The sequence below is a fragment of the Pristiophorus japonicus genome, chromosome 21, assembly GCF_044704955.1.
Source record: "Pristiophorus japonicus isolate sPriJap1 chromosome 21, sPriJap1.hap1, whole genome shotgun sequence".
NCBI lineage: Eukaryota > Metazoa > Chordata > Chondrichthyes > Pristiophoridae > Pristiophorus > Pristiophorus japonicus.
This window is the reverse complement of record NC_091997.1, coordinates 77,913,968-77,926,220: the sequence shown is the minus strand read 5'-3', so window position 1 is coordinate 77,926,220 and position 12,253 is coordinate 77,913,968. Positions and strand designations below refer to the sequence as shown.

Below are 12,253 nucleotides of genomic sequence, written 5' to 3'. Positions count from 1 at the left end.
TTGTTGTATGGCCGAGGACAGGTCAGGGCGTGGATCTGTCAGCTCCCTGCAAAGTACATTCTACCCCTGTATGTGCTGCAGGACTTTTAGAGGCGCCTGAATGGTGGAGCAGGATCGAGGGGCCGAATAGCCTACTTTTGCTCCTATTTCTTATGTTCTTATTATGGCTGATCTGCACCTCAACTCCACTTACCTGCTTTGTGTACTCCATATCCTTTGATACTCTGACCGAACAAAAATCTATTGATCTCAACCTTGCAAATTCTAATTGTCTCAGCATCCCCAGCCTTTTGGGGAAGTGAGTTGCAGATTTTACTTTTACAGGGGAGGTTATGGGGAGCGGGCAGGGAGGTGGAGCTGAGTCCATGATCAGATCAGCCATGATCTTATTGAATGGCGGAGCAGGCGCGAGGGGCCAAATGGCCGACCCCTGCTCCTATTTCTTATGTTCTTATGTGCAACACTTTGAATCGCTTCAGAGCAACAGTCTGGTTCCTGCTCAACCCAAGCTGTCGACGGGTCACTTCTGTCAGCAGATTGGCGGACGGCCAGGACACAATGCCAGCGGCTCCAACTGTGTCGTGCCCATTGCTGCTTGGTCTCAGCGCGGCATCTATTTTCCGACTTTTAACTTCTCACAATCCGGAATTGGCTTCGTGCCCTTTTTAAATCCCGCACGCCACTTCCACGCACCTTGTTTTCTTCGCAGTTGGCACCGTTCTTCCAGCTGGGAGGGGGCCGCACTGCAGTGAGCGGCAGGTGGGCTAAGCTGGTCGGTGCCCCGTTTCCCTCCCGCTCTGAGGTGGACGTTGTTGGTGAAATGGGCGGGGGTGGGGGGGTGGGGGGAGGGGGTTGCGGGCGATCTCTCAATTCTGAAAGTCCCAGGTTTTGCGACGGGAACAGCGTCTGATGTGTCGCGCACGGCCGTTCCCGTCTGAAGTGCTTCCGTCTAACGGAATAGCCGGAGAGCCTCCGCCCCACTCCGCGGTGTGGGGAGTTTGGGCACGTGCGGCAGCAATGTTCGAGGCTCCTGCAGCCGTCGGAAGGGGCAGGGCGGTGACACAAGTAACTTCAGCCAATTGTAATAAAACCCTTGAAGCAAAGGTCTGCATTGTGCACCAATGGCACACTCCCAGAGGCGGTCCCTCGAAACGAGGATGACTTGCTTCCATGCCAAAAAAGGATGAGTTCACAGGTGTTTCCATGAAGGATCCGAACTACATCCTGAAGGGTGGAAGATGCCTGTGCGTGGATTTTTTTTAACGTGGGGTGACCGTTGCACACCAGCCACCGCACGGGCTTGACCGAGCGAGGTCTTGGTCCAGTGGCAAGGGTTAACCAGGACATCTGGAGACCAGCCCTGCTGCACAGACCTAGTGCGCGCACACATATCGCAGTGTGGGCTGGCCCCGTGTTGCACCTGAGCCCCTGGCCCCGAACACTCACTTCTCCTGGCCCCCGATCTCGTCCCTCTACAGTCTCTCGCCGCTCCTTTGCCCCGACCTCGCCGCCCCTGCTGTACCTGCCCACGCTCCAATCACCGACCTGGACCTTGATGACGTCACTCTTCGCTGCCGCCGCCCTCCTGCACCAGCTCGCGCTGCTTCTTTTTATGACCCCGACCTACCGCTGGTGTGTTCTCACGCTGGTGTAGTCCCCTTCTGAGGACCGCCTTGTCCGCCGACACCTTCACAAAGATCCGGCAACCCCGGAAGGCAGGATCTGAACATCCAACCAATCTGCAGTCACGATAGACAATCTGAGAGTGGGTTTCGTTTCATTGCAGAGAGTTCCCGCGTGACATCTTTGGACATTCTGAGAGCGTGAATATTTAAGATGCTTTTCTGACTCCAGGACATCTAATAATTCATATTTAAGGACATTTGCTGGGACTTTAAGAAATGTCCGCTGGGAATTGCCATCTCCTGATCAGCTGATGCAACTTCATCTGGAAAACCCGGATGGATGCGACCTCAATGGAAAATGCCTGTGACTGTCCGTGCATATAAATTATTTGATGTCCTGGAGTTTATGGGAAGCAAATTAAAGTCATAAAGTACTTCAGGGTGTCTTAAAACGCGTCGCAGCCAATGGAATATTTTTTGAAGTGCCGTCACGGCAGCCGTTTGGCATCCAGCAAGATCCCACAAGCAGCAGTGATATGAATAACGAGATACTCTGTTGTGCTGGTGTTGGTTGAAGGATGAATGTTGGCCAGGACACCAGGTAAACGCCCTGCTCTTCTTCAAACGGCATGTTGGTCTTATCTGAAAGACGCCAACTCCAGCAATGCAATACTCCCTCCGCGCTGAATTGCGAGCCGAAAGAAAGAAAGACTTGCATTTATATAGTGCCTGTCACGACCAACCAGATGCCTCAAAACGCTTTACAGCCAATCAAATACCTTTTGGAGCGTAGTCACCGTTGTAAGGTGGGAAACGCGGCAGCCAATTTGCGCACAGCAAGCTCCCACACACTTCAATGTGATAATAACCAGATCATCTGTTTTAGTGATGTTGGTTGAGGGATAAATATTGGCCCCAGGACACCCGGGGAAAACTCCCCTGCTCTTCTTCGAAATAGTGCCACGGGATCTTTTAAATCTTGTACTAGAGAAGGAGCCGAAAAGCGCACACAAAAGTCATGGCTTGTTCAGCAGCCAAGATTAAGTGCCCTGGTGCTAAGATGGGGTTTGACCCCGAATCTTCTGACTTAGAGAAAGGGAAGTCTTCCGAAAGTGCTTCACAGCCAGTGAGGTGCTTTTCGAAATAACGCCAAGGGATCTTTTACATCCACCCAAGACAAAAGACGGGGCCTCGGTTTAACATCGCATCAAAAAAACGGCACCTCTGACAGTGCAGCACTCCCCCAGCGCTGCGCTGGAGTGTCGGCCTAGATTTATGTGCTGAAGTTTCTAAAGTGGGACTTGAACCCACAACCTTCTGACTTAGAGGCGAGGGTGCTGCCCACTGAGACACTGGATGACGCACAAGACTGCAGTCATGGTGCTTAGTTGATATTTTGAGACTTACGCCATTGTATTTTTTTTAAAGGGGCCCTTTGTCTACACATTGTACAATGTTTGACACACCAATAAATCAAACCAAACCCGATATCTCAGAAAGAACCTGCAAGCATACACTAACTCTCATGGTTTGTTCAGCAGTGACATGCCTCTACTGTCCCAGAGATGAACCAGATCCAGTGGACTGGGCTTTCTATTTGCTGCAGTCAGTCTGGATCCAGTAGCTAATCAATTAGCGCACTGCCTGTGTGTGTGAAAGAGCAAGCTTCTCCTGAATGTAACTTGAATAGTAATCCCAGCAGAAAATGTTACTCGTTGGTACTTATGGAACACATTTTCAAGCAAAGTTCTGAGCTTGCAATACAATTATAATTGGGGTTTGCTGACCCCCCACAGTGTCAGCGGTGGCTCAGTGGGCAGCACTCCCACCTCTGAGTCAGAAGGTTGTGGGTTCAAGTCCCACTCCAGAGAATTGAGCACATAAATCTAGGCTGACACTCCAGTGCAGTGCTGAGGGAGTGCTGCACTGTCGGAGGTGCCGTCTTTCGGATGAGACGTTAAACCGAGGCCCCGTCTGCTCTCTCAGGTGGATGTAAAAGATCCCATGGCACTATTTCGAAGAAGAGCAGGGGAGTTATCCCCGGTGTCCTAGGGCCAATATTTATCCCTCAGTCAACATAACAAAAACAGATTATCTGGTCATTATCTCATTGCAGTTTGTGGGAGCTTGCTGTGTGCAAATTGGCTGTCACATTTCCCACATTACAATAGTGATTACACTTCAAAAAAAGTACTGTGTGTACTTTGGCTGTGATTTCGATCACTTTACAATAATTAACGACTGACTAAAGCCTTATGATCCTAGACTATCTGTCACATGATGCAATATATTCGCAACTCTTGAGCCATCATCAACTTTCTCACTTACAAGGTGCGCACTCCTAGTCTACACATGCTTGATCCAGAAAAATAGGAAAGTACTCCTTTTTATATTAAAAAAGAAAATCTCGTTATCTATTGTGGCTTGGCTCAGATAGGGGAAAAATATTTTTAAATTTACGTCACTTTGTCCGTGTAATTCTGTCTCTACTTGCCTCAAATTCTTTCATTCTTCCTGTTTCTGCCTGAGTGAATGTTTGTGCGTGTCTGCGTCCATGCTTGTCTGCGTCTGTGTGTGTGTGTGTCTGAGTCTGTGTGTGTGTGCCTGCATTGGTTAGTGTCTGTGTGTGCGTGTCTGCATCTGTGCGTGTCTGTGTCTGTGTGTGTATCTGCATTGGTCTGTGTGTGCGTGTCTGCGTCTGCGTGTGTCTGTGTCTGTGTGTGTATCTGCATTGGTCTGTGTGTGCGTGTCTGCGTCTGTGCGTGTCTGTGTCTGTGTGTGTATCTGCATTGGTCTGTGTGTGCGTGTCTGCGTCTGCATGTGTCTGTGTCTGTGTGTGTATCTGCATTGGTCTGTGTGTGTTTGTATTTGCGTCAGCCATGTTTTATCTCAAAATGGATAAATTCCAAATTGTTCCGTTCTAATCAAGATAGATATAAAAAAGCTTTCACATCGATGCTTTAATCAGCTTCAATATACATTTTAGATTAGATTCCTAGAGACATACTCCTAATGTGGATAACCCCGGGTTCCACTGCTGCCATACTTGACTATCTCCTGTTTCAGCCCTTGCAGCTTCCATCTCACAATACATTGGGTGCAAACAGCCTGGCTCAGGCTGGGCACCTCTTGTCGCTCGCACATGTCAGCTGACTAACTTGCTGTGCAAGGATGATCGACTTCAGTCGACCATAACTTGGCATAGAGCGAAGCAAAAGGATACCACCCGCGTGATCTGCAATCACTGCACGGATGTCCTCATTTCACACATCAATCGATCTCCCAAGGCCATGGGTTCAAGTTGGTTCAGAGAGGACATCTGCTCGATTCACTTGGAATGCCAATATAAGCATGGCACTGCTGCTTGTCCCGATCTCTCCGCTCCCATTGCAATGTGCCGCTTCCAGTTGGATACTGAATGTCAAAAATCCCTCATTTCCTCCCGCAGCTATTTTATCTTTCAAACCTTCCTGGACAATAATCAAGCTTCTGGAAGAGGAGGGTCCTACTTCCGATCGTGTCTCTTCCTTCCTGACAGGATCTCCAAAGGTGTGAACAAATAAGAATGATTCTGTGTTTAAGCTCATCGCGCTGTGTGGTCCTCAGGGGGGTCTTGGGTTGCAGGCAAGGTCGTTGCAGCTGTGGCCTCCAGCACGTTTCTGGCCAATACGCTGTTAATGTCTTACTTTCCGCTCCGATTGTATTGATAGAGTATTAACAGATGTTCCCTGACTTCAGCATTTGTCGGTGTCAGTTTGATGGTGCCTTAGTGATGGTTACCGGCGAATTTATTGGTTGGGTGTAGCCCAGCTGAAATGGACCAGTCAGCGTGCTGGAGTTTGTACGTGGTTGAGCGGCTGAATGCAAGTGAACAATATGAAGGGGACGAAATTTGGTCGCGCCCCGTTTGGGGGCGGTAACAGAGGCGATGCAGGACATCTTGCGCCAGGCACGCAAGTCCTGGCCTGGTGGCGAAATTGGGGTTACTAACACCCCCACCCCGAGAGAAAGGGGAGTGCAATGTCGGGGGACTGGGGCGGGGGGGTGGGTGGACGGGGAGGGGGGGGGGGTGGGATGTTAACCGCGGGGATTACCAACCCTACGCGGAGCGCCGCATAGCGCTGGCGGGGGCACAGGGCCCGCCCCTTCCGTTAAAGGGGTGGGGGCACGCTGCGAACTCTGCAGTGGGGAAAAGGGGCCCACCACCACTGCACCAGGGAGCCGTGGCTGGAGCCCGGCACAGAAGCGGAGCACCGGGCTGCAATATCGCGGCACGGACCCCGCAATATCGTGGCATGGCCGCAACCGGTAAGCTGGCCATGGAAAACAAATGGTGCAACGCACCTCCCCTTTAATTCTGGCCCCGCAGGCGGACTGCGGCCCGGTTCGTGACCCATGAGACTGGCGCTGTCATCGCCCGCAACGACCTCGTGGGGCGCGACCGAAATTCCTTTTAGTTGTAGCTTCTCAGGATGTGTAATATTTTAAAAATGTTGCTTATTCATTTAAAAATACAAGTTGTATTTATATAGCATGGTTAACGTAGTAAGACGTCTCAAGGCGCTGCAGAGAATTATTAAGAGACAAAATAAATTTGACACTGAGCCACATAAGTAGAAATTAGGGCAGGTGACCAAAAGCTTGGTCAAAGAGGTAGGTTTTAAGGAGCGTCTTGAAGGAGGAAAGAGAGGTCTAGAGGCGGAGAGTTTAGGCAGGGAGTTCCAGAGCTTGGGGCCCAGGCAACAGAAGGCACGGCCACCGATGGTTGAGCAATTATAATCAGGGATACTCAAGAGAGCAGAATTATTAGTGACTATATTGACAGTGGGAGAGATAGTTTTCTTTGACACAAGACACAGGCAGTCAAAGTTGAAAAGATGTCCCACCACAGAAATAAAAAAGGTAAAAATTTACTTTTAGTTCAGTAACTCTTACAGAACAGAGAAGGCTTTGCTACTGCCAGCATGGTGTTGTGGTCAAACACCCACTTTATTGTGCCGGTTCTGCAAACAAAGAGCTAGGATGACCGGCACAGTCTGACTCAACTCCTGGCCCCAGTCCTGAGCCGCAGTATATCATTTCCATTGAACAACTGGCTGACTCCGATCACTTCTCCCTCGCTGCGAGATTGGAAATCCCCCAGATTCAGCAAAGCTATGTCATAAGTCACAGATGTGGAAAGGTTTTAACAGCTGGTCTGGAAGTGACTTTGACGTGGGACAGGACTCGGAACGAAAGGCAGCGGGACAGATTTTCCTGCTCCTGTACCAGGGTTTATTAGTGAACTTGGCACGGTGACTGGAAGAAGGTCAGGCAGGAAGGACCCCGACCCTTCAGGCGGCCTGCCAAATATTCCTTCCATCAATGAGCGGAAAATGTAGCTGGACTCCTGAGTACAGGCATGGGATCCTCTCTTCGCTGTGCCCAGGTGGTCAATATACACAGAGGCAGGAAGCAGAGGAATCTATCTGGCTTGCCTCTCAGCCATTCCGACTTGAGAAGGATCAACTTTCACCTTCCTGTCTATTCTGAGTTAGTTACTTTCATACGAGCAGCAACCAAAGTGCAACAGTTGGTTAAGGAAAGAAAGACATTTCAATTTCTGAGTCAGAAGGTTGTGGGTTCAAGCCCCACTCCAGGGACTTGAGCACAAAAAATCCCGGCTGACACTCCCAGTGCAGTGCTGAAGGAGCGCTGCACTGTCGGAGGTGCCGTCTTTCGGATGAGATGTTAAACCGAGGCCCTGTCTGCCCTCTCAGGTGGACGTAAAAGGTCCCACGGCACTATTTCGAAGAAGAGCAGGGGAGTTATCCCCGGTGTCCTGGCCAATATTTATCCCTCAATCAACATAACTAAAAACAAATTATCTGGTCATTTGTGGGAGCTTGCTGTGTGCAAATTGGCTGCCACGTTTCCCACATTACAACAGTGACTGCACTCCAAAAGTAGTACTTTGGCTGTAAAGCGCTTTGAGATGTCCGGTGATCTTGACAGGCGCTATATAAATGCAAGTCTTTCTTTCTTTTATAAAACGCTTTTCACAACCTCTGGACGTCCCAAAACACTTTACAGCCAATTATGGACTTTGGAAATGTAATGTAGGAAATGATTTATTCCTTCAAGGGATGTGGGCATTGTCGGTGTTATGTTCGGAATAACTCCACAAGACTGTATGCTGTAAGCTCAAACTGTTGTGACCTTAGTCTCTGTATTGTAACTCCAGAGTGAGGAAGCAGCATGGTAGACTGCATTTTATACCTGCTTGCCCGGGGTGTGCAGGTGACCCTTGGGTCTCCCGCAGGTGCGCCCCCTGGTGGCAAGTCTTACACACTAGTAAAGTTTACATACAAGGCCAGCATTTATTGTCAGCCAATTAGTGCAAAGTAAGCCATCACATGCAGCAATGAGATAACGACCAGATAATCTGTTTTCAGAGGGAAGGGACACAGTAACTGGTTTGATTAGCAGCGATCAACGTGGTGGCCTGGCCCAGCAGTCTGTGCGCCCCCCGGCCTGTGAGCACCATCGGAGCAGGCCAGGGAGCGGAAGGAGCAGCGTGGCGGGATACCACTCCAGTGAGCAGCACGTGCTGGAGCAGGAGAGCAACGGCAGCGAAGAGAGACGTCACCAAGGTCCATGTCGGTGATTGGAGCGTGGGCAGGTACAGCAGGAGCGGTGAGGTCGGGGCGAAGGAGCGGCGAGAGATTGTAGAGGGATGTGATCGGGGCCCAGGAGAGGCGCGAGTTCGGGGCCCAGAAGAGGCGAGGGCCCAGGGACAACACTGCGATATGTGTGCGCACTAGGTCCGTGCAGCAGAGCTGGTCTCCAATCGTCTTGGTTAATCCTTGCCACTGGACCAAGGCCTAGCTCTGTCAAGCCCGTGTGGTGGTTGATGTGCAACGATCACCACACGTTAAAAAAATCCACGCACAGGCATCTTCACCCTTCACGATTGAGTTCGGGATCTGGAATTTTAGGCCCATCAATGAAACACCTGTGAACTTTTTGATGTGGAAGCAAGTCATCCTCGACTCGAGGGACTGCCTATGATGATGATTCTGTTTTGAGGTATCGATTGAGAGATAAATATTGGCCAGGTCACCGGGGATAACTCCCTTGCTCTTCTTTGAGATAGTGCCGTAGGATCTTTTATATCCAAGTCCCGGAGGCGAGTGTGCTGCCCACTGAGCCACGGCTGACACAGCGTTAGTGTGCAGACAGTGACGGCTTCACATTCACGTGATTGACGCTCGTAGAAGGCTCCTGTATGATTAACGGCCTCAGGAATGAAGTCTCAGGGGTGGCTATTCCCTGTGGAGAGCAGACGGGGTCTCGGTTTTAATGGCTCGTCTGAAAGACGGCACCTCCGACAGTGCAGCACTCCCTCAGCACTGCACTGGGAGTGGCAGCCTAGATTTTGTGCTCAAGTCCCTGGAGAAAGAAAGAATGAAAGGCTTGCATTTAAATAGCACCTTTCATGACCACCGAACATCTCAAAGCACTTTACAGCCATTGAAATACTTTGGAGCGTAGTCACTGTTGTAATGTAGGACTCGCGGCAGCTGATTTGCACACAGCAAGCTCCCACAAACAGCAATGTGATAACGACCAGATAATCTGTCTATCTGGTTGAGGGATAAATATTGGCCAGGCCACCAGGAATAACTCCCCTGCTCTTCTTCGAAATAGTGCCATGGGATCTTTTACATTCACCTGAGAGAGCAGATCCTGAAGCCTGTTCCACTATTCGATAAAATCGTGGCTGATCTGTACCTTAACTTGATTTATCTGCCTTTTCTCCATATGCTTTACCTAGTTAAAAAATCTCCTTGTGAAGGTTTTGACTCCTGTTCTAGGGTATGGTTCCATGGGGAATAGCCACCCCTGTTTAATGTCTCATCCGAAAGACGGCACCTCCGACAGTGCAACACTCCCTCAGCACTGCACTGGAGTGTCAGCCTGGATTGATGTGCTCAAATCCCTGGTGTGGGACTGTGAACCCACAACCTTTGACTTGGAGGCGAGCGTGCTGCCCATTGAGCCATGGCTGACACAGCGTTAGCGTGTAGACAGTGTCGGCTTCACAGCCACGTGATTGACTCTCGCTGAAGGCTCCTGTATGATTAACGGCCTCAGGGGTGGCTATTCCTCATGGAACCATACCCTAGAACAGGAGTCAAAGCCTTCACAAGGAGATTTTTTAACTAGGTAAAGCATACGGAGAAAAGGCAGATAAATCAAGTTAAGGTACAGATCAGCCACGATTTTATCGAATAGTGGAACAGGCTTCAGGATCTTATGGGCTGACTCCTGTTCCTATGTAAATCTAATTGTGAATTATTTCCACAGCAGAATTCTGTCAATTTTTTAACATGGAATTTATGGCTTTTGACTCGCTACATCTGTTTATTTGTCTTCCCCACAGGCATGCAGCTGAATTTTATGGGGGAAATCCTGAATGCAAGGGTGTAGTTAGAAGAGGTGAATCTCCTCAAGCCAGCTTTCTCACTCTCCGCTCCCGATATACCACTGGGCTCAAAGATGTATACCGCCATCTTGTCTGGATGCTTTGCACTCCATCTGCTGCTGGGACACTGTAGAGGTAAGACCTCAATCTCACATCGACACAGCAGGCTGATTCTCAAGCAAAGACAGTCCATATACACAGTCCATATACAATCGACTGGAAATACAATTGGCCCGAGTAAATACAACCCAACAATGAACACACTTGTGATAATATTTGGGACATAACCTGGCAAAGTGGAATGTTTCTGTCCAACTTCTAATACAATACTATGTACATCAGAGGAACTTGCAATACACTTTCATTGACATCACTCCGTGCTGCATTTGTGCTAATGAACAATGTACAGAACACAGTCATGAACCTGATTTGTAAATTTCCACTAAAATATTTGGTGTACATTAACGTGTAGATATAGACTTACATTAATGTATCGATACAGATTTGTACGATTGTACTAATGCATTGATGTAGATGTGTATTAATACATAAATATAGTGCCTATTAATGCATTCGAGGGGAAGCTGTGTACATGAGGAGGAAGGAATAGAAAGATATGTTAGAGGGGTTGGGGGAGGCTCGTGTGGAGCATAAACACCGGCACGCACCTGTTGGGTTAAATAAGCCGGTTTCTACATAAGAACATAAGAAATAGGAGCAGGAGTCGGCCATTTGGCCTCTTGAGCCTGCTCCACCATTCAATAAGATCATGGCTGATCTGATCTTGGCCTCAACTCCACTTCCCTGCCCGCTCCCATAATCCTTGACTCCCCCGTTCAAAAATCTGACTATCTTCGTCTTAAATATATTCAATGACACTCCACAGCTCTCTGGGGTGGAGAATTCCAAAGATTCATGACCCTCTGAGAGAAGAAATTCCTCCTCATCTCAGTTCTAAATGGGTGACCCCTTATTCTGAAACTATGCCCCCGAGTTCTAGATTCCCCTACGAGGGGCAACATCTTCTCTGCATCTACCCTGTCAGTAGGTCCATACTATAGACATGAGTATCAAACCTACTTGAATGAGGCATTGTAGAATCCTTCTTCTTTTGATTATGTAGGCCGATGATGTTCTTGTAGTGATGTCACGAACCAGTAAAGCCTTTTTGGACAGAAGTTATACTGCCACTTTTGTGTCGATGCAAAATGGTTTTGAAGGCACATTGGCGCGTTAGCAGTAGAACTCCAGAGTCGGATCCAGATCTAACTCTGAACACAGTGAAATGAAGCCATATGCCAGACACCCTTGGAGAGGCCATCTTGCCACGTGTCACGTGCAGCTCCAACACGCCGTGAACTGTGCTCGGGCCATGTTTTGGATCTCACGGGCACTCGAATAAAGGTTCAACGCTCTGGACTCACCCGGTGACTGCCTCTGAACTCTCTCCAGAAGAGCGGACGTGTGTGTGTGTGTGTGTGTGTGTGTGTGTGTGTGTTGCGTGCGTCCATGTATAAGTCAGTGCCTGGTGTGCAGAACATCCTTTTTTGCAGCCAGTTATATGACGCAGGTCTTTCTGATTTATCAGGCAGCAATTGCATCTGTCCACCTTTGTCACAGCACTGCAACTGTCAGAAACAAGAGTGATACTGTGGTCTCAATGGCTCTGTGATGTTTTCCAACTTAAAAGTAATTCCCTTGCTGTTATTACAGCCTGTTATCAATCATCTGATTGCATTATCTGCAGCTATAACGTCCCATCACAACAGATGCTCAGTCTTCAATCCCTGTTGTCTTTGCTTTCCTGACCTTAGCATAGTTTCCATTTTTGTTTTCAGACCACAGTGTATATATAAAATGAATCATAATGGAGGGTAAAGGGTTAGTGAAAGGCTATAATTCTATCTTGGCAATCCAGCACCACTCATAAACCAGTCAAGATTTGTTCCTCTGGCCTGTGACTCTTTTCGAACCCCTCAATTAAATAAGTCCCTCAATACTTACTTTGGCTGCCCATAATCATAGTGGTTTTCAGTATGCAACCAGGGTATATTTTCCTCTGTTTGCTTAGGAGAGTAAAAATAAAATAATTGGTGTGAGAACAAAGTTTCTCCCACTTCATGGCTTGCCGACATTAACGGATGGAGGAAAATATCTTCTT

The 12,253-nt window shown here is 48.7% G+C and overlaps 1 protein-coding gene across 4 annotated transcripts in view; it reads left to right on the top strand.

The window, feature by feature from the left end:
* Positions 1–12,253, top strand: part of cd276 (CD276 molecule) — a 381,432-nt gene that overhangs the window by 52,351 nt on the left and 316,828 nt on the right. For all 4 annotated transcript variants that reach the window (XR_011588279.1, XM_070865080.1, XM_070865078.1 and 1 more), the window contains exon 2: positions 10,051–10,227. Coding sequence is in view for 3 of the 4 variants with exons in the window: in XM_070865080.1 (XP_070721181.1) it covers positions 10,167–10,227 (61 nt within the window). In the remaining variant the exon portion in view is untranslated. The remainder of the gene's footprint in view (positions 1–10,050; positions 10,228–12,253) is intronic.